General features: G+C 39.6%; 1 protein-coding gene across 1 annotated transcript in view; it reads right to left on the reverse strand.

The window, feature by feature from the left end:
• Positions 1-23713, reverse strand: part of LOC124775498 — a 164612-nt gene that overhangs the window by 95725 nt on the left and 45174 nt on the right. The window contains exon 4 of the mRNA XM_047250334.1: positions 6777-6895. Within this exon, the coding sequence (XP_047106290.1) occupies positions 6777-6895 (119 nt within the window). The remainder of the gene's footprint in view (positions 1-6776; positions 6896-23713) is intronic.

Consider the following 23713-nt stretch of genomic DNA (forward strand, 5'->3'; position numbering starts at 1 on the left):
CGTGCTACTAGGTATTAGAGGTACCTGTGTGTACAGCAATCTGAACCACCACCTCTGAAGGTCTCGCTGTTTGGTGGTACAATACAACATGCAATGTGTGGTTTTCATGAACAATAAAAAGGGTGGAAATGATGTTTGTGTTGATCTCTATTCCAATTTTACTGCGCAGGTTCCTGGACTCAAGGAACCGACGTGACGCGAAACTTTTTTTGATATGTGTATCATTGTAAGACTTATCTAATTAGAACATCCATCATTGTATTATAATATTTGAGTATTTTTATGAACCATTTTATTCTTCTAAGGCTGGTCTGTGAAAGTGAGGAAGAATTATAGGATGTATTGAACAGAATGAACAGTCTACTGAATACACAGTACTGACTAAGACTAAACAGAAGAAAGATGCAGGTACTGAAGAATAGCAGAAATAACCTAAGTAGTAAACTTAACAACAAAATTGGGGACTATGGAATAGGCGAAGTCACGGACAGCTAAGAACTGTTGTCTCCTCAGGAAGATGGGGAAGTGGGGGAAACTGCGAACTCACTGCATTATCCAGGGTGATTCCGCGATGATTTTGCAAACTTTCAGGGATAATGGAGGATGGTAAATGTATCAATTGTATAGGTACACAAGGAGAAGCCCCGACACGCTACGATAAAAGTTATTACCCATGATTATAAACACTAGCGCGGCCACTGTAAGCGTCGGCAAAGAGATATTTTGCTCCGCCGGAAGGCGAAAGACAAATGATGGAAACTTTTTCCATTTTTTTTTTACAACTATTAGAGAGACTCTGTCTTTAGTTCTCGTGGCGAGAAGGCGTATTTCTTGTGATACAATATGTTGTCTGAATAATAGTTTTATGAAAATATGGAGTCTGAGAGTTCGTTTTTGTGCAAAACCAAGAAAGTTTTCTTTTCTTTCGCGTATTACCTCAATGTTATGTCACTGTAGCTGCCTGCATCAGAAGAAGAAGTCCGATTAAGAATCAATATTGTACACATGGTCAAGAGTGGGAACTAATTATGCGGAAGTAGAACCATTTAACCAACTTGTGTAAATCTTAACAGCATAACGAATACAGGAATCGATGTAAGTTAAAAGTGGAGGACATTGCATTCCCTTAAAAATCTATAAGAAATCAAAACGATAAAAGTGTGAAAAAATCAATTTGTTCAATTAATTATACTATTTTTTATGTATAAATTTGCACACAACTTGAGATAAGGGACCGTGATCCGGAGACGACAGAGTTGGAAGTTGTAAGCGAAAATCGTTCTGATACAGTGGGATAGATTTACTGGTACTGTTGTAGCTAATATTGTAGGGAAAACGACTTTCAGAGGTGGTGGTGGACCAAAACAAGAAAATGCTTCTGGTCAACATGAGCTCTAAAACGCATAGCTTGAGAACCATAGCTCTTTAGGTGAGCATTTTAGAGCCCATATTTATCGGTCATCGTATGTCTTTTTAGTGCAATTTCAGCTTTAACACTGGTTCAAAGTTATCGTGTCATCCGGGTTAACTTAACAGCAGATTTAAAAACAGTATTTTTCCTATGTCTACTGCTCTCGGTTACTTACCACCAGTGAATAGGAAATTAGGTGTTAATAAGAAGTAAAACCAAACTGTTAATTCAGTAATGAAGATTTACTTTGAAATAACAAGTTATTTGTATCGACCTGGCATTGTTCAATTTCAGCCAAAATCGTCAGATGCGCCACCACAGCCAACACATTTAAAGAATAATTACAAGCATAAAAGCTTGTGGGATGGTGGAAAGACAACTAAAATGCAAAAAAAAAAAAAAAAAAAAATCACAGAGATAATAAAACTGTTACTCTTAGTACAAAATAATGCAAGTGGGTAGAATTCCGGCGATTTGAAACAAAAGTAATAAGCGGTGCAAAGATACCCTGACTGGGAAAACGTTACCCTGACGGACTTACTCTTTATTTATTTATTTGTTATTTTCTTTTAGTCTGCTGCTATATAAAAGAACAGACCGAAGCTTGCACGTGAATTGGGGTGAATAAAGTGTAAACATGATTTCAAATATATTAGTAATAATTTATTTATTTATTTATGCATTTATTTTACCTGGCAAGATTAGGGCCTTCAGGCCCTCTCTTACACCTAACCAGGCATACTCAGGTTTCTACAGAACATTAAGGACATATAACGTGTTGTACAGTGTTAATGTTAAAGAAGAAAATAGAGATTATAACAGTAGTACAATGATAATTATAACAATCAAAAAAATAATTATAACAATCAATAATAATAATAATAATAACCCTATGCCCGCCCACAATGGTAACGACACTGCTAGCCAACTGGAAAATGATTTAAATCCAAATAGAGGTGTTTTGCAGGATATGCTTCCTGCAACCACCCTAGAAGGAAAACAAAGACAGAGGATGAGATGGTCAGATGAAGTTAATCGACACCTCATGTTCTGTTATTACCAAGCAACAAACCTAGGAACCAACACAACTGGATACAGATCACAAGTATACACAACATTTATTACCAGATACCCGGAATTAAAATTTTTAACAGAACAACGACTAGCTGATCAGATCCGTGTAATAATAAAAAATAACAGGATACCCCAGTCAGAATTAGAAAACATCAAACAACAAGTACAACAAATGCTGGAACAAAATAATGTGCAATCAGAAGAAGAAGAAAATACAGTAATCGACTCAAACATCCCAGAGCAAACAAACAAAGACCAACACGCATCAATTAAACAATCAGAGGAAAACGAAATCTCAAGACAGCCACCAGAACAAGCACAAATAGAACACGAAGAGACACACGTGTTAGATATAGAAGAGAAATTTCAGCTGACATATATAGAATACAACGACACAAATACAGACATCAGACCATTCTTACATAGACCGCCAAATAATCCACAAGTCGAAACAGAAATAAAAACTATCAACACAATCATACACAACAAAATAAATGAAAATACAACTATGGAAGAGTTACACCTACTGGTTTATATAGGAGCACTCACTACACTAAATATACACACTAGGCAGAGATCAGAACCAACCAACACACAGAAGAAACCCACAAAACCAGCATGGCAACACAGGCTACAGATAAGAATAGAAAAACTGAGAAAGGACATCGGACAGCTAACACAATTTATAAGAAATGAAATATCAGACAAAAACGAAAAAGGTTAGGTAAAATCTCACAACAAGAAGCAATAGAGCAATTAGATGAAAAGAAGCAGAAATTACAAGCATTGGCCAAACGACTTAGAAGATACAAAAAAAGTGAAAATAGAAGGAAACAAAACCAAACATTCAACACAAACCAAAAGAGATTTTACCAAACAATAGATAACACACACATTAAAATAGACAATCCACCAAACATAACAGACATGGAACACTTCTGGAGCAACATATGGTCAAACCCGGTACAACATAACAGGCATGCACGGTGGATACAAGCAGAAACAGACACATACAAGATGATACCACAAATGCCTGAAGTGATAATTTTGCAACATGAAGTCATCCGAGCAATTAATTCTACACACAATTGGAAAGCCCCTGGAAATGATAAAATAGCAAATTACTGGCTAAAGAAGTTCACCTCAACACACTCACATCTAACTAAATTATTTAACAGTTACATTGCAGACCCATACACATTCCCTGATACACCTGCACATGGAATAACCTATCTGAAACCTAAAGATCAAGCAGACACAGCAAACCCAGCTAAATATCGCCCCATAACATGCCTACCAACAATCTACAAAATATTAACTTCAGTCATTACACAGAAATTAATGACACATACAACACAGAACAAAATTATAAATGAAGAACAAAAAGGCTGCTGCAAAGGAGCACGAGGATGTAAAGAGCAACTGATAATAGATACAGAGGTGACATATCAAGCTAAAACTAAACAAAGATCGCTACACTACGCATACATTGATTACCAAAAAGCCTTTGACAGTGTACCCCACTCATGGTTACTACAGATATTGGAAATATACAAAGTAGATCCTAAACTGATACAGTTTCTAAACATAGTAATGAAAAACTGGAAAACCACACTTAATATCCAAACAAATTCAGATAACATCACATCACAGCCAATACAGATTAAGCGTGGAATATACCAAGGAGAATCATTAAGTCCTTTCTGGTTCTGTCTTGCTCTGAACCCACTATCCAACATGCTAAATAACACAAATTATGGATATAATATTACTGGAACATACCCACACAAAATCACACATTTGCTATACATGGATGATCTAAAACTACTGGCAGCAACCAATCAACAACTCAACCAATTACTAAAGATAACAGAAGTATTCAGCAATGATATAAATATGGCTTTTGGAACAGACAAATGTAAGAAAAATAGCATAGTTAAGGGAAAACACACTAAACAAGAAGATTGCATATTGAATAACCACAGTGACTCCATAGAAGCGATGGAAAAACAGATGCCTATAAATATCTAGGATACAGACAAAAAATAGGAATAGATAATGCAAATATTAAAGAAGAACTAAAAGAAAAATATAGACAAAGGCTAACAAAAATACTGAAAACAGAATTGACAGCAAGAAACAAGACAAAAGCTATAAATACTTATGCTATACCAATATTGACCTACTCATTTGGAGTAGTGAAATGGAGTAACACAGACCTAGAAGCACTCAATACACTTACACGTTCACAATGCCACAAATATAGAATACATCACATACATTCAGCAACAGAAAGATTCACATTAAGCAGAAAGGAAGGAGGAAGGGGATTCATCGACATAAAAAACCTACATTATGGACAGGTAGACAATTTAAGAAAATTCTTTATAGAACGAGCAGAAACTAGCAAAATACACAAAGCAATCACTCATATAAATACATCGGCTACATCTCTGCAATTTCATAACCACCTCTACAACCCTTTAGATCATGTAACATCAACAGATACGAAGAAAGTAAATTGGAAAAAGAAAACACTACATGGCAAGCACCCGTATCATCTAACACAGCCACACATCGATCAAGACGCATCCAACACATGGCTAAGAAAAGGCAATATATACAGTGAGACGGAAGGATTCATGATTGCAATACAGGATCAAACAATAAACACCAGATATTACCGCAAGCATATTATTAAAGATCCCAATACCACAACAGATAAATGCAGACTTTGCAAACAACAAATAGAAACAGTAGATCACATCACAAGTGGATGCACAATACTAGCAAATACAGAATACCCCAGAAGACATGACAATGTAGCAAAAATAATACATCAACAGCTTGCCTTACAACATAAACTTATAAAACAACACGTTCCCACATACAAGTATGCACCACAAAATGTACTGGAGAATGACGAATACAAATTATACTGGAACAGAACCATTATAACAGATAAAACAACACCACATAACAAACCTGACATCATACTCACCAATAAAAAGAGAAAATTAACACAACTAATCGAAATATCCATACCCAATACAACAAATATACAAAAGAAAACAGGAGAAAAAATTGAAAAATACATCCAACTGGCTGAGGAAGTCAAGGACATGTGGCATCAGGATAAAGTTGACATTATACCAATTATACTATCAACTACAGGAGTCATACCACACAATATCCACCAGTACATCAATACAATACAGCTACATCCAAACTTATATATACAATTACAGAAATCCGTAATTATTGATACATGTTCAATTACCCGAAAGTTCCTAAATGCAATATAACATATACCGTACAGTTAAAAGGAAGTGACACTTGATCAAGGTCCGCGTCACTTCCCATTTTTAACCAGACTTAACGTCTGAGAAAGTAAAGAAATAATAATAATAATAATAGTAATGACTATGTATATGAAAGTAAACATATTTTTCTTTTATGAATGTCAGTCCTATTGCTAGTTGGGAATTTTCTCGTTCTTGCAGCTTGTGAGTTATTCTCATCGAACAGAGACATAAGACGATAGAATGGGGTGAAAGAGATATAGAAGAGGTAGAAGGTTAGAGGAAAAGAAATAGAACGGTAGAACTCGAAGATATGATGGAGAGGAGAAAGAAAGAGATGAGAGGGGCACAACAATGGTGACTATACCGTCCCTAATATATAAGTTCTGAGTTCCCTCTTGAATGTTAAGTGGTTCGGGATAAGACGCAGATCACAGGGGAGCGCGTTCCATAGACGTATGGCTGAGATGGAGAATGACACGGAGAAAGATTTTGTGTTATGTAAAGGTACAGCCAAGATGCTAGACGTATCCGATCTGGTATTGCGGTTGTGGAATGATGATAGGTGTTTCATGTGAGAAGATAAGTATTGGGGGCACCAGTGGCTAAGAAATCGGTGAAGTAAGCACATCGTGTGGAGATCGCGTGCCTTATGCTATTTAAAGGGGACGGGGGGAATCTACACAAAGTAGCTACAGTAAAACAAGTTAATAGTAATAAAAATAATAATAATAAGAAGTAAAAAAGCCTGAATACTACAATTTGGTCATCTGGTGCACAGATATCTGCTCATCTGGAATCTAGAAGACACACACTACTGGCTTGTTTCACTATGCAGCATTAGTATAGCACAAATTTTGTAATTTATAATTTCAGTATGAGTTTGAAGAGAGCCACAACGACAAGGGTGGGAAAATCGTCGGCATCTGGTTAGTGGCAGAGAGTGCACCGCTGAAGACTAGTGGATGGCAGCAGGAGAGCGTACTTACGGCAGAGGCGACGCGAGAAGCGCTACCCGGGCGTTGGAGTAGTAGCATACGCCTTCCTCCAGCAGCGTCATCCGTAAGGGCGGCACATTTGCCGCCGTGTGTGAGAAGTTGAACTTCACCTGCAAATAATAATAATGCTGTTCTATTAATATTACCACTACGTTGCACGTGATAGCATTCAACAAAGTCATATGAGCTCAGGAGCAAGCTGAAAACAAACATTTATCGACACAAAAGGGTGTGGTACCGCGTCATAATGTATAAAACTACTGCTGGAGGGAAACCAACGTTTCGTCCACGGTTGCAGCGGTCTTCTTCTGGGTCTACTGGTGCGTTCAGGCTGTGCAGTGTCCCTTATATTTTGTTGTTACTGTTCACTGCGCATGACATTACGTCATAATTTAAAAGATAGTTCGTTTCATTGGTCACTTAAGGAAGAAGGAGAGGGAACTTTATTTTAATATGCCGAGAGGAAAGGGCAGCTATCAAGGAACTGAAGACGAAATTGTGATATTAACAGTAGACAAAGGCAATGCAACTGTCATCTTAACCGTTTCGTGAGCCGTGGGAAACATGCTTCCCACTACAGTGAACTCGCTCCTAGTCCCGTGGGAGTCACAGTTCCCACCTCTGTATGGCGCTACTATCTAGTGAACAGTATAGGGTACTGCTTCCAATCGGAAGTTCCCGCCGTTTTTGCTGTACCTTCGCGCAGAGGCATTGTATAGCAGAGTGTTGCTCGGTAGAGGAGCTTTTCAGTGCTGTTCGCGTGACATTTTGTGATTTTTTTCCTCAAAGCTATAGTATAAGGTAAATACTTTTGATTTACCCAAATTTATGAAGGAAAACGTAAACCTGGAACGAAGAGAATTCCAGTTTGAAACAATAGAAGCCATTTCTGTCCTCAATTCATGACCCATGAGAAACAGCCACAGTGAAAAGGAAAAACAAGGGTGGTACTAGTACAGAGATTTCTTGTCCTGAAGTTGTGGCAGAATACAACAAAATAATGGGTGGTGTCGATAAGTTTGATCAATTACGAGAAAGGTATGCTATTGGCAGACGTTCTGTAAAATGGTGGCACAGAATATTTTATTTCCTGGTGGACGTTGCTGCAGTGAACAGTTATATCCTGTGAAAAATAAGTAAAAGAGAAAGTGGACAGCATGATCAGCTTATATACAGGATCCATCTAGCCATACAATTGATCGCTGGCTTCTCATCTCAAAAAAGGCGTGGACAAAAACCTGTCTTTCTGGGAAAAAGGGGTAAAGTACCTGAAGATTTTCGTCATGTGGCTGTAGGGGAGCATCAACCCAGTTTAGAAGAAACCTACTGGAAACGCCGTCATTGTAGTACCAAAGCTGCGGAAAAGAGCACTCTCTGTGTTTGTGTATATTGTCAAATACCACTTTGCATAGACCCATGTTTCAGAAAATTTCATGGCAAGTATTTGTGAACAATAATTGTAACAAGAGAAGTAAATTTATCAAATAAATATGGCATATATTGAAAAGTTGTTTTTGTCATTTAACTCCAAGGAAGGGCAGTGGGAAGAATACTTCCCATCTTGTTGTGTGACCTCACTTTCACAGTTGGAGCAAATTTGATATTCTGTATGATAAATATACCTATCTGTTAACTACTATCTGCTCTCCATTCATTGCAAAAAACTGCTCAATAATTTTGCCCACGAAAGGATTAAAACACCGTGCAGTACGAAGACAAAATGAAAGAATTATTAAATGGTTCCATCTACAAAGAACTGAGGGCGGACCCTACAGCGAAGACAATTCGAAAGGCGCAGTCCTCGATTAAGGACTCGAGAATTGACGGTGACACAGCCAAGGGTCTTATTCCCAGAATACCAGTCTCTCCTAGAATTTACGGTGTTCCAAAGATACACAAGGAAAGTTATCCTTTGAGGCCAATAGTGAATGGGATCAGTTCGCCTACCTACAATCTGTCAGAGTATCTAGGCTGCAAATTAAGACGTCTATTTGGCAAGACGGACTCTTATGTTAAGAACTGGACGCACTTTATAGAACGGCTTAAGGGAGAAACAATTTTACCTACGGACATCATGGTCAGCTTTGACGTGAAGTCACGATTTACGAACGTGCCAGTGGATGAAACTATCCGCATCCTTCAGGAGCATGTTCCGCCAGTCACATGCGACCTGATTGAGTTGTGCCTCATTTCAACATACTTCAAATGGCAACGCAAATACTACGAGCAGACAGACGGTGTAGCAATGGGGTCTCCCCTATCTCCGCTGGCAGCTGACATATTCATGGAAGCCTTTGAAGCAACGTCCCTCGGTTCAGCTCCTTTACGCCCACGTTGCTGGTTCAGATACATGGACGACACGTTCGTATATGCCTCATGGTGAAACGGAGCTACACCAGTTTCACGAATATTTGAACAACATGCACGGGAAGATACAGTTCACGCTCGAAGTAGAGAAGAATGGAGCAATTCCATTTCTAGACGTCGAAGTATACAGGACAACGGAGGGCACACTGGTGCACAGAGTATATCGGAAGCCTACACATACAGACAGGTATCTGCACGCCCAATCCTACCACCACCCAGCGCAGAAGAACTCGGTCATCCGTTCTTTGGCAATCCGTGCACAGCGCCTAAGTGATGTTCAAATCCTAATAACTGAGCTTGAAAGTCTACGCACAACGTTTCTAGCCGATGGCTACAGCCATTAGTCGATCCACACAGCCTTGTCGACGAACGCAAGAAAGAAAGATAAGCAAGAAATACACAAACTGCAGCCAACAGTGCGCTTACCTTATGCGAAAAATGTTACTAAACGAACAGGCAAACACCTTCGCCGGATTGGGGTGCAGCCTGTCTTCTATAGTGGTCGCAGGATTTAGGACGCGCTCGGCTCCACTAAGGACAAGGTGGGTGCATTACACACTGCAGGCGTGTGCAAGGTGGAATGCGAATGTGGAGAGGCATACATCGGCGAGACTGGCAGGCCAATAGCAACGCGCGTCCGGGAACACGAGCGCTATATTCGTCTAGGGCAACACAACAAATCAGCAGTGGCAGAACATCAGCAAGAATGTGGAAAAGAAATCAAAATTCAGCGAAGCCTGTGTGCTGGCCAAGCAGCCACTTTTGACGAAACGCAAAATCAGAGAGGCCATCGAAGTACTTAAACACCCTAATAACATGAATAGGAAAGATGGAGCCCAACAGACCGCACAGTCAACACGAGGCACGAGCACTACCGGCGAGTAACTGCCAAAAGAATGGTTCAAATGGCTCTAAGCACTATGGAACTTAACATCTGAGGTCATCAGTCCCTCAGACTTAGAGCTACTTAAACCTAACTAACCTAAGGACATTACACACATCCACGCCCGAGGCAAGATTCGAACCTGCGACAGTACCAGCCGCATGGTTCCGGACTGAAGCGCCTAGAACCGCTCGGCCACAACGCCCAGCTTCTTACAATCTATGCGGAGGTGATGCCATTTTGTTTACATGTTGTTTCTTATTTGTGATCGGGTTTAGCAAATTGTTAACTCTTTCACCAAATGTTTTTGCGTTTATATGTTCTTTTTTTTCGATACGTTTTATGCAGCATGTAAGAGGTCCACGATTAAGGAATTTGTTGTTAGCGCACTCGAGCAGATGTAATTTCGATGTATTGCTCACGCGCTGCCTGCGATATGTTAAGGTATAAGAGAATCTCAGACCAAAGAGTGGTGTTGAGTGCAGTAGGAACTGTGTGTTAGTAGCAGAAAGTAGTTGCTAGCGAGCAGTCTGGTGTATCGTGTTGGCTGGGCCGGTCGTGTGCAGCGATGGCGGAGCCTCAGCGTTGTAGTATAAGGTAAAAGCAGCCTCGCGCATATGTAGTATTGTTATCTCAAGTCCCATGTAAATGTTTTAAAAAAAAATCTCTTAATAATAATCTTTCTCATAAAAAGTAACTTTTGACGAGCATTCATTTCAATTTAAAGAATTTACTAATTTCTCCAATCCTTGGTCACCCCGATTATTGAAAAGAAAAATCAGTTGTTTCCACAGGGCTGTGCCAGAATAATTTCTTATAGGAGCAGATATATATGCGTTATCCGGCGACCTAATTAAGGTAAGATTTTTCGATTTATTCAGAATGAATTTTCAGGGCCATGACGCAGCACTGCTGACGTCCAAAATTTATCAGTTTAAATTCAGTCAGTTATTGAAAGGTTATAAGTGAGCCACAACTTTTTATTGAGAGAATAGTCACATTTTATTATTGATAGGTTACGCAATTTTCCTGTTGGTAGATTATACTGAATGTGAACGACATAATTATATTTTTTACTGTTGGGAGGTTTCGGAACTTTTCTGTTGGGAGGTTACACTTGTCGACAACCGGCCAAGATCGTATTTTTGTGAATTTCTGAGAAGTAGTCATATATCTGCTGTTATTGTTAAAGGTAGTTTGCATCTGGCGCAACACATTTACTAATTTGTCACTCCTTTATTCACCGATCATCAGCAATTTATTGCTCTTTGTTGTAATTGTATTTGTTCCATTTTTGTTTTGTCTTTGTTTCATTTATGTGTTTAACTTTGATTTGTGAAAATGCCGCGAAAAACTGCTAACAGTACATCGCGATGTGCTATGAGTGAAAAAGCCGACTCGAATAATTTGACCGATAATATAGCGACACTCAGTGTAGTAGCGATAATTCTCTAATTACTGATAATCAGTGCGTGCCGATCACTAGTAATGATTTTGATCCTAATGATGAACAAACAAATTCAATTATGTCCACAGTAAATGTAACAATTGATGACGCGGCATGTTCCGTTACAATGAACGCTGTCCAGTTCGATGCGCCCGATTTGCAAAATTTACGTAGCGAACAGATAATTGTTTCTAACGAAGGTGAACAATGTACACAAAACACGTCAAGTTTATTTGATTCCGATGTAGTGACCAACAGTGCACATCCGATTGGCAAACCTTTTTGTGAATCAGACAATGACCAAATGGTTACCGGTACACAAAACGTGACAAATGCAGATACATCATCACACAGCACAGAGAATACGGCAGCTAATTTTGGCATGGATGGAGTTATGGCATTATTGGTACGACTTAATGAAAAATAAGATAACCTTAATGAATCGAACAAACAACTTAATGAAAATCTCAAACAGTCGAATGATAAACGAGACAACAATTTCAAACAACTTAGTGAACAGATTGCAGCCGTTGCCGTGCAATGTCATGATACTAAAGAACAATTACGTGAGGAAATTAAGGCTTGTGCTAGGAACAGTAGTGAAGAAATTAGATCTGTTGCACAAGAATTAAGTAATACACATGCAGCCACAACGAAATTACTTAGAGATGAAATTAGTGCAGTCGCTAAACAATGTTCTGAAAACGCAACACAGTTACGCGACGAGTTTAAATTAATGTCATCAGAACTTTCACGCACACTGGATGGGAAAGTAGAGACGAAATTTGAACAACAAAAGAGCCAAATTGACGAACGTTTTAATCACCACCTAAAAACAGTGAAACGCGTCACCGTAAATTTATACAGGACCAGAACAAAGTAAAGAAACAAGTCATGGAAACAATTACTGCACAGAGACAGGAAGATAAGCGTAAATTGTTTACGAAAGCAAAAACATACGTAGACAACAACATTGCTACAGTATCAGACGAAATTAATACTATCAAACAGTTGAACACTGAATTGCATGATGAAATCTCTACTCTTAAAACAAAAGCAGACACTCACATAGTAGACTTTCAGACAACGACCAGCAGACTTGAACAGTTGGAATTAATACAGGATCCCGATGCTATAAAAGCAGACGTTAAGAAATTGAACAAAACCACCAGTAAAATCAAAAAACAAATTAATGCTTGTGACACTAAAAATGTTGATCAGGTTAAAGCATTGACTGAAAAATTTGATGAATTGGCCAGTCGTATTGAGGTTATCGAAAATAACAACGACACTAAATCAGACGATACGTCACCAATTTCGTTCAATCAAACACCCGAATTCCAAAACTTACAGCAGACAATTAGTGAGATAGGTTCGTCCAATAATACATTACGTAGAAAATTGTCATCTTTACAGCAAGAAGTGACAGAGATGAAAAATGTTTCAGCCTTTAACACGGCACAGCATACGCCACATTCCGAACATTTCTCACACTCACACAGCCAGTATAATTTAGGTAATTTACAGAGAGTACGTGACTTAAATTCCGAACAGTCACAGACAAACAGATTATCATTCAATCCCGAACCTGTTCAGACATACAGAGACGATAATTTTGATTACAAGCACTTTCTATCCATTAGGAAATTAAGGTATTTAAAAATGACAGAACAAAGACTCACCCTTTGGATTAGATACAACAATTTAGCTTTGCTTTTCCACCAACTTGGCCCATAACACACAAACTTGAATTTATTTGCAGTTTTTTGGAAGGCGAACCGGCAACTCGTATGAGACCGATCGCGAGACAATGCTACTCGGTAGAAGAATTTCAGAATGCTTTTCTGTCAGCGTATTGGTCAAAGACGACACAGCGCGGAATCAAGGATCAATTAATTAGCTTACCAAATTATGAGAACTCAAATTTTCCCACTGTCACGCAATTTTTTGAACTCATGGTCCAACAAAACCAATACTTAAGTGAGCCATACAGTGAATCAGCACTTATCCAATTATGTATTTCTAAATTACCACGATCGTTAAGAGTATCACTTGTAAGCAGAAAGAAAATATTTCGGCATTCAGAGATCTGTTACAGCTTTTGGAAGTTCATCAATCAGAATATTCCTTCATTAACAAAAATTTTTCACATCATAACCAAGGCAAACAAGCATACGGAAATTACGATCAGCCACGCTATTTTAATAGCAAAGGTGATAGACGGTCCAGGAATGACAACCACCAGAATTTTAATAACAGACAAAATTTTAATTATCAGTATCCTCATAGTTATCAGCAACAGCAAAGACAATGTGGCAACAATAGAGGCTTTTCCCCACAACAGCAACAAAACCAGCCGGTTAGCATACCTAACCAACAATGTAGTCTGCAAGGTCAACCAAGCTTTAATGTTTCGCCGCCTAAACGTATAGCGTCGGCTCCACTAAATAGTAATGCACAGCAACAAGGAAATCACTACGTACAGAAAACACACCATTACAACTCACATCGCAATGCGCCGTATAGCAACGATTATTATGACAGACGTAAAAGTAAAGAGCATAATTTTCAGCGTAACAGTCGGTCTTACCAGCAGCAGAATCATCCACAACAGATTATCATGAATGAACCAGACAGTCGGTATCATCCCGAACCTAATACATCAGGAAGAAATAACAGAACAGTACAAATAGTCGAGATGCCACAGCATTCTCCCGCAAATAACAGCACGTCAGAAAGAATTTGACTAGATATAGTACAGGTTGCATCTTCCAGCAACGCAAGCAATACTTTTGACACAGAGAATCTTGTTCACGAAAATGTTATTACTTTTGACGACATCCGAGACACTCTTTTGCAGGAAAAACCAGTTATTCAAAAAACCATTTCCCACCCTGTCATTGAACTAAAGATTGGATCATCCATATTTTCAGCAGTAATCGATTCTGGATCACCTATGTCAGTTATAAATGAAGAAACCTTCAACGAATGTAACAAAGAGAATATTTATTCTACGTTGCCATTAGGCAGAACTAAAGTAAAAGGAGCAGCATCTGGTAAAGGAGTACATGTAAAATTACACTCTTATCGTTTTGTATTGCAGGTCATACGTTCAACTCAAATTTTTGGATTGTTCCCTTTTGACAACAGACGTTATTTTAGGTACGAATTTTCTGGTACAACACGACGCAATTATTGACTTTCAACATTCCTATTTAATGTTAAAGGATGAAAATGTACAACTGGCATTAGAATTTCAGCACTCTTTATCTGCAGAAGAACAAACAATTAAGCGGACAGAGGTCATTTCTGCATCACGTAACATAAACTGTCATTCCACATTGTTCACAGATACGTATGTTCACAACTACAATACACCAGACGAAGCCGACTATGACGTTATGCAAATGATTTCTGATAAAGTTAAACATAGCAGTGCAAATACAGACGACGAACGTACGCAACTACGCAAAATTCTTTTACAGCAAGCTCCAGTTTTTGACAACGTCCCTGGTACTATGTCCGGTTTTATGTATGAATTTCAAGCTAAACAGCATGACACATTTAAAGCTAAAGATTATCCCATTCCTTATATCCACAAAGAACAAGTTAAGAAAGAATTACAAGCTATGCTAGACCAAGGAATTATTGAACCGGCAGTTAGTCCGTACATAAACCCGCTCCATATTGTTAAGAAAAAGGATGGATCACTTCGCCTCTTACTTGATTCACGTCACATCAATGACATTATTATTAATGAAACAGATCGCCCACAGACACTAGAAGAACTTCGACAGAAATTTCGTGGTACTGCCGTTTATTCCACATTAGATTTGAAATCGAGATTTTGGCAAATTCAGCTCCATCTAAACTGCAGAAAGTACACAGCATTTCTCTGTTTTGGTGACTGTAATCAATTTTGTAAATTACCGTTCGGTTTAACAATTTCTTCAGCAGCGTTTATTCGCGGTTTGAATACTATGCTTCCGACAGAATTAAAAGACAGAATCACAACGTATGTAGACGACATTCTTATTGCAGAAGCTAACTGGTCTGAACATAATCCGATTCTGGAACAACTGTTGCAAACTTTTCGTGCACAAGGACTCACAGTTAATCTTAGCAAATCACACTTTGGCAAAACTTCCATAAAATTTCTTGGACATGTAATTTCAGCAGAAGGCATTGCGCCTGACCCGGAAAAACTTCAAGCTTTACGTGGCATTACTATTCCAACGACGAAGAAACAACTACGCAGCTTTTTGGGATTAATTAACTTTTTCCGTAAATTTATTCATTACTCTGCTTTAGACACCCCTAGATTATGCCAATTGACGGGTAAAAACGCTATTTGGTCCTGGGATAGCCAAGAACAGCCTGAGTTTGTTAATTTGAAACATGCCTTGTTGAATGCACCACTTTTATCACACCCAGATCCTACCAGAAATTTTTCCATTGCCACCAACAGTTCTAACACCGCTTTAGGCGTACACATTTTTCAGGAAATTGAAGAAGATGGTACTACAGTAATTAAAAACATCGCCTTTACAAGTCGCGTTCTATCACCTGCTGAACGCAATTATTCTGTCACAGAACTTGAAACATTATGTGTTGTATGCGCATTTATGAGATTTAGGCATTTTACGAGGGCAGTTCAATAAGTAATGCAACACATTTTTTTTCTGAAACAGGGGCTGTTTTATTCAGCATTGAAATACACCAGGTTATTCCCCAATCTTTTAGCTACACAACACTATTTTTCAACGTAATCTCCATTCAATGCTACGGCCTTACGCCACCTTGAAATGAGGGCCTGTATGCCTGCACGGTACCATTCCACTGGTCGATGTCGGAGCCAACGTCGTACTGCATCAATAACTTCTTCATCATCCACGTAGTGCCTCCCACGGATTGCGTCCTTCATTGGGCCAAACATATGGAAATCCGACGGTGCGAGATCGGGGCTGTAGGGTGCATGAGGAAGAACAGTCCACTGAAGTTTTGTGAGCTCCTCTCGGGTGCGAAGACTTGTGTGAGGTCTTGCGTTGTCATGAAGAAGGAGAAGTTCGTTCAGATTTTTGTGCCTACGAACACGCTGAAGTCGTTTCTTCAATTTCTGAAGAGTAGCACAATACACTTCAGAGTTGATCGTTTGACCATGGGGAAGGACATCGAACAGAATAACCCCTTCAGCGTCCCAGAAGACTGTAACCATGACTTTACAGGCTGAGGGTATGGCTTTAAACTTTTTCTTGGTAGGGGAGTGGGTGTGGCGCCAGGTTCGAAGTGATGAACCCATGTTTCATCGCCTGTAACAATCTATGACAAGAAATTGTCACCCTCAGCCACATGACGAGCAAGCAATTCCGCACAGATGGTTCTCCTTTGCTCTTTATGGTGGTCGGTTAGACAACGAGGGACCCAGCGGGAACAAACCTTTGAATATCCCAACTGGTGAACAATTGTGACAGCACTACCAACAGAGATGTCAAGTTGAGCACTGAGTTGTTGGATGGTGATCCGTCGATCATCTCGAACGAGTGTGTTCGCACGCTCTGCCATTGCAGGAGTCACAGCTGTGCACGGCTGGCCCGCATGCGGGAGATCAGACAGTCTTGCTTGACCTTGCGGCGATGATGACACACGCTTTGCCCAACGACTCACCGTGCTTTTGTCCACTGCCAGATCACCGTAGACATTCTGCAAGCGCCTATGAATATCTGAGATACCCTGGTTTTCCGCCAACAGAAACTCGATCACTGCCCGTTGTGTGCAACGCACATCCGTTACATACGCCATTTTAACAGCTCCGTACAGCGCTGCCACCTCTCGGAAGTCAGTGAAACTATACGAGACAAAGCGGGAATGTTTGAAAATATTCCACAAGAAATTTCCGGTTTTTTCAACCAAAATTGGCCGAGGAAAAAAATGTGTTGCATTACTTATTGAACTGCCCTCGTATTTATGGAAGACTACTACCGTTTACACAGACCATAGAGCTATACAGTTTTTACTTTCCGCTAAATTTACACATGACAGGTTAAGCAGATGGAAACTTTATTTACAGGAATTCAATTTTACAGTTGTTCACATTCCCGGTACACAAAATGATGTAGCAGGCGCACTGTCCCGTTCTCTCAGCAAGAATCAGCAAGACATCGCAACCAACTTCTGCCAAGCAAATTTTAGCGTCATGTATATTCAACAAGTTGCATTCGAAAATTTTATTTCGTCATCATTACGAGACATAGCACAAGAGCAGAACAAAGACAACGTGTGGGAAGAAATTAAACACCTTTGGCAAGATAGGAATAATGTTACCATCAGAAACCATTACACTGTACGCAATAACATTCTGTTTCGCCACTCTCACCCTGACAGCAACAATAGGTTATTATGTATTCCTGACGAGACTGTTAACAAATTACTTTGGTATACTCATTTAAGTTACGCACATTATGGACCAGAAAATGTTTTCTTATTATGTATTCCTGACGAGCTTGTTAACAAATCAATTTGGTACACTCATTTAAGTTACGCACATTATGGAGCCAGAAAATGTTTTCTTATACTGAGACAGAACTGTTATTTTGCTAACATGGAGAAACGTATTCGACGAGTTTTAGCGTCATGTAAAATCTGCCAGAAAGCTAAATCAGACACAACTTCACATATTCCTCCGTTACATCCTATTGTACCCGTTAAATTGAGACACATGGCCGCTGTAGACATTTTTGGTCCAATTCCCAGAACTAATAGAGGTTTTTGCTACATCTTTGTCGCTGTTGAACTCACTTCGAAATTTGTTACCTTCACTCCGTTACGCAAAGCTACTGCTAAAACTATTTCGAATGCATTTGTAAAAGTTTTTTATTTCATGTAGGGCATGTATTGAAAGTAATTTCCGACAATGGACCACAGTTTCGATCTGCAATATGGACCCGTATGTTACGAGCTAGAAACATTTCTCCGATCTATATATCCAAGTATCACGCCTCTTCGAACCCTTGTGAACGACTAATGAAAGAAATTGGTAAACTATGTAGAATATACTGCCATAAAAGACATATTGATTGGGATACACACATACTCTCATTCCAGGACGTAATTAACTCCATACCAAATGAATCTACTATGCTATCTCCGACTGTTATATTGAAAAATGTCGAACCACCTAACAAAATTAAAGAATTAGTATCCTTTCCTACATCTCGTCGAATACGACACCATGAAATAATTGACATTGCGCTGAACAACATCAAACGTGCCGCAGAGCGCCGGAGAAGACAGCAAAAACAGGTTTGTACACAACATTTTGTACATGTCCTTTTGACACTTTTGTACACGTACACACTATTTATCCAACAGAGGAAAGAGTAGATGCAGTAATTTGAGCTTCTATACGCAGGTCCATACAGAATTCGCAGCATTCCTCACCCCAATGTAGTACACGTCGAAACTTTGAGAACCAGAAAAAGCAAAGGCAATCACCATGTCTCCAATATTAAACCCTTTATTGAATGAACATACTTTACGATTTATCACACTGTAATGACATTTTCTGATATATATATGACGACTTATGCAATTATATTTATGTGAATACTTACTGATAATGATCGTATTTTTTCTTGGCAAGTGCCCGGCAAGGTAAGGTTAGCAGGTCGCTTTTCTTGTCGTTAGACATCAGACCGTGCACATTTTCCATTTTTGTGTATGTATGATTGTTTTCCTATCGAAAGTAGAATTTTTGTCTGTATGCACTATGTAATCTTTAAGATATAACAAACACCAGTTGACTTTGACATTTTGCCTTATGATATCTCAACATCGTGACTATTTTACATTTTTTGCTACTACATTATGATACTGTGTGTACATTTTTTCACTTGAAAACTGTCTATGTTTTTGACCTAATACGTTTTCTGTCATGCTATGCTGTATGCTTAGTTATATCACTAGAAACAAGTTTTCATTTAATGAGTATGTGATTTAAATGCAAGATATTAATCCTTATTCATCATTTTCAGAAAGCAATAACGTGTACAAGAAATAAATTAAAAAACCACAGTGGTTTACTCTGAAATGGAAATTTTACCATCGGAATGAACGGAAGAAAATGCAATACCTTGTCATGAAGAGTAAATGGATCAGAATTAACAAGCATTAACCAGAATATACTATACACATCGTATGATAGCAGTCTTGACTAATTATTTTTCTTTCAGAATACGAGGCGATTGATGCAGGCTGTCAGACAGAACTACAGATGTTAATTTTAGTGATGATATATGCTAGAAGTAAGAAACTCTATACTATATGAAGTAATGAATGATACTGAATAGTTGTATGAAGTAAATGGTAATATGAATATGCATAATTAAGTGTCTATTTTTAGCAGATGATAATAAATGATGATGAATAGTTGTATGAAGAATATGGCAATATGAATAATGAAGTTTTTCTTTGCAGATGATGATAATGATGAAGTTATTATAATATGAATAATGATGTTTTTCTTTGCAGATGAGAATAATGATGAAGTTTATATACACTCCCGGAAATTGAAATAAGAACACCGTGAATTCATTGTCCCAGGAAGGGGAAACTTTATTGACACATTCCTGGGGTCAGATACATCACATGATCACACTGACAGAACCACAGGCACACAGACACAGGCAACAGAGCATGCACAATGTCGGCACTAGTACAGTGTATATCCACCTTTCGCAGCAATGCAGGCTGCTATTCTCCCATGGAGACGATCGTAGAGATGCTGGATGTAGTCCTGTGGAACGGCTTGCCATGCCATTTCCACCTGGCGCCTCAGTTGGACCAGCGTTCGTGCTGGACGTGCAGACCGCGTGAGACGACGCTTCATCCAGTCCCAAACATGCTCAATGGGGGACAGATCCGGAGATCTTGCTGGCCAGGGTAGTTGACTTACACCTTCTAGAGCACGTTGGGTGGCACGGGATACATGCGGACGTGCATTGTCCTGTTGGAACAGCAAGTTCCCTTGCCGGTCTAGGAATGGTAGAACGATGGGTTCGATGACGGTTTGGATGTACCGTGCACTATTCAGTGTCCCCTCGACGATCACCAGTGGTGTACGGCCAGTGTAGGAGATCGCTCCCCACACCATGATGCCGGGTGTTGGCCCTGTGTGCCTCGGTCGTATGCAGTCCTGATTGTGGCGCTCACCTGCACGGCGCCAAACACGCATACGACCATCATTGGCACCAAGGCAGAAGCGACTCTCATCGCTGAAGACGACACGTCTCCATTCGTCCCTCCATTCACGCCTGTCGCGACACCACTGGAGGCGGGCTGCACGATGTTGGGGCGTGAGCGGAAGACGGCCTAATGGTGTGCGGGACCGTAGCCCAGCTTCATGGAGACGGTTGCGAATGGTCCTCGCCGATACCCCAGGAGCAACAGTGTCCCTAATTTGCTGGGAAGTGGCGGTGCGGTCCCCTACGGCACTGCGTAGGATCCTACGGTCTTGGCGTGCATCCGTGCGTCGCTGCGGTCCGGTCCCAGGTCGACGGGCACGTGCACCTTCCGCCGACCACTGGCGACAACATCGATGTACTGTGGAGACCTCACGCCCCACGTGTTGAGCAATTCGGCGGTACGTCCACCTGGCCTCCCGCGTGCCCACTATACGCCCTCGCTCTAAGTCCGTCAACTGCACATACGGTTCACGTCCACGCTGTCGCGGCATGCTACCAGTGTTAAAGACTGCGATGGAGCTCCGTATGCCACGGCAAACTGGCTGACACTGACGGCGGCGGTGCACAAATGCTGCGCAGCTAGCGCCATTCGACGGCCAACACCGCGGTTCCTGGTGTGTCCGCTGTGCCGTGCGTGTGATCATTGCTTGTACAGCCCTCTCGCAGTGTCCGGAGCAAGTATGGTGGGTCTGACACACCGGTGTCAATGTGTTCTTTTTTCCATTTCCAGGAGTGTATTTACTATTAGTTAAGAGATGCTATGTAGTTATTTAAGTATTTGTTGCAGTTCCTTTTGACAGCATGTCTTATGTCGCATAGTACAGGGTGATTCAAAAAGAATACCACAACTTTAAAAATGTGTATTTAATGAAAGAAACATAATATAACCTTCTGTTATACATAATTACAAAGAGTATTTAAAAAGGTTTTTTTCACTCAAAAACAAGTTCAGAGATGTTCAATATGGCCCCCTCCAGACACACGAGCAATATCAACCCGATACTCCAACTCGTTCCACACTCTCTGTAGCATATCAGGCGTAACAGTTTGGATAGCTGGTGCTATTTCTCGTTTCAAATCATCAATGGTGGCTGGGAGAGGTGGCCGAAACACCATATCCTTAACATACCCCCATAAGAAAAAATCGCAGGGGGTAAGATCAGGGCTTCTTGGAGGCCAGTGATGAAGTGCTCTGTCACGGGCTGCCTGCCCTTTGCACAAACACCCATTCTCTGTAAACTGTTTATACCAATGTTTAATACACCACCTATCAGGAGGTTTAACATCATACTTCATTCGAAATGCACGCTGAACAACTGTCGTCGATTCACTTCTGCTGTACTCAATAACACAAAAAGCTTTCTGTTGAGCGGTCGCCATCTTAACATCAACTGACGCTGACGCCTAGTCAACAGCGCCTCAAGAGAACAAATGTACAACTAAATGAAACTTTATAGCTCCCTTAATTCTCCGACATATAGTGCTTAGCTCTGCCTTGTGTCGTTGCAGAGTTTTAAATTCCTAAAGTTGTGGTATTCTTTTTGAATCACCCTGTATAATGACTGAATGTTTTGGGAAAGACAGCTAGAGTACATACATGTTGGGTACACATTTCATTACCTGTTAATTCGAAGTTCACTACTTTTCAACATAACATGCATCTTTTCTTTCAGCTCAATAATCCACTTTGTATTTTTTCCAGGAGAAGCTTTTCATGATACTAATATGCTATAAGCACTTAATTATTAAATCTGTTCTAGTACTTGAATTTTTTTACCCAGTTGTGTCTATCATTTATGTATGTGATCACATATACTACTTGTTTCATAACCTTGCTACAGCTGGCTCATGACGAATGACATTATTAATCATTATTTCCAGCAATAAGTCAATAGCATATATTTTCATGCCCCAGCAATTATCGATCCCAACGCAATGCATTGCTAGCACAAAAAAAACTTATTACCAGTCCCAACTATTACCAGTATACAACCAAATAATGCTACCAGTTTAAGATATATTTCTAGTCCTAGATATAATGCAAATTTCTCAGATGTATTGAATCCATTATATATATGTATTATTGGACCTCAGACCTTGAGTAATAGAGACAGTGTGTTACATTTTAAATATGTCCTATGTCACTTGAATGATGAGTTCTGAGTAATACTGAATGGTGTTTTGTAATAATGCATAAATGGTATGCCAATAATTTCTGTAAATAATATTTTGTTATGCTCTATAAACGCTATACCATTAATTAACTATTGTTTTGAATGATGACTTGTGAATAATACTGAATAATGTTTTGTAAAACTATATGAATACTTTGTAACTCGCCCATGAGTGCCAATAATTACTGCAATCAGATGGGTTATGAATAGTGTTTTGTAATACTCAATAAATGTGGTGCTACAGAAGAATGCTGAAGATAAGGTGGGTAGACCACGTAACTAATGAGGAGGTATTGAATAGAATTGGGGAGAAGAGAAGTTTGTGGCACAATTTGACTAGAAGAAGGGATCGGTTGGTAGGACATGTTTTGAGGCATCAAGGGATCACAAATTTGGCATTGGAGGGCACCGTGGAGGGTAAAAATCGTAGAGGGAGAGCAAGAGATGAATACACTAAGCAGATTCAGAAGGATGTAGGTTGCAGTAGGTACTGGGAGATGAAGGAGCTTGCACAGGATAGAGTAGCATGGAGAGCTGCATCAAACCCGTCTCAGGACTGAAGACCACAACAACAACAAATACTCAATACTTGCTACATGTTTAGTAAGTGGCCAATGAATGCCACTGTTTACTGTAATATGATGACTTATGCATGAATGCTATGCCATTAATTAACTCTTGCTTTGAATGATGACTTCTGAATAATGCAAAAAAATGGTTTGTAACTGTCCAATGAGTGCCAATAATTACTGTAATAAGATGACTTATGAATACTGTTCTGTAATACTCCATACATAGTACAGAAATGTTTAGTAACT

This window comes from Schistocerca piceifrons, chromosome 1 (genome assembly GCF_021461385.2).
Source record: "Schistocerca piceifrons isolate TAMUIC-IGC-003096 chromosome 1, iqSchPice1.1, whole genome shotgun sequence".
In the NCBI taxonomy this organism is placed as follows: Eukaryota; Metazoa; Arthropoda; class Insecta; order Orthoptera; family Acrididae; genus Schistocerca; species Schistocerca piceifrons.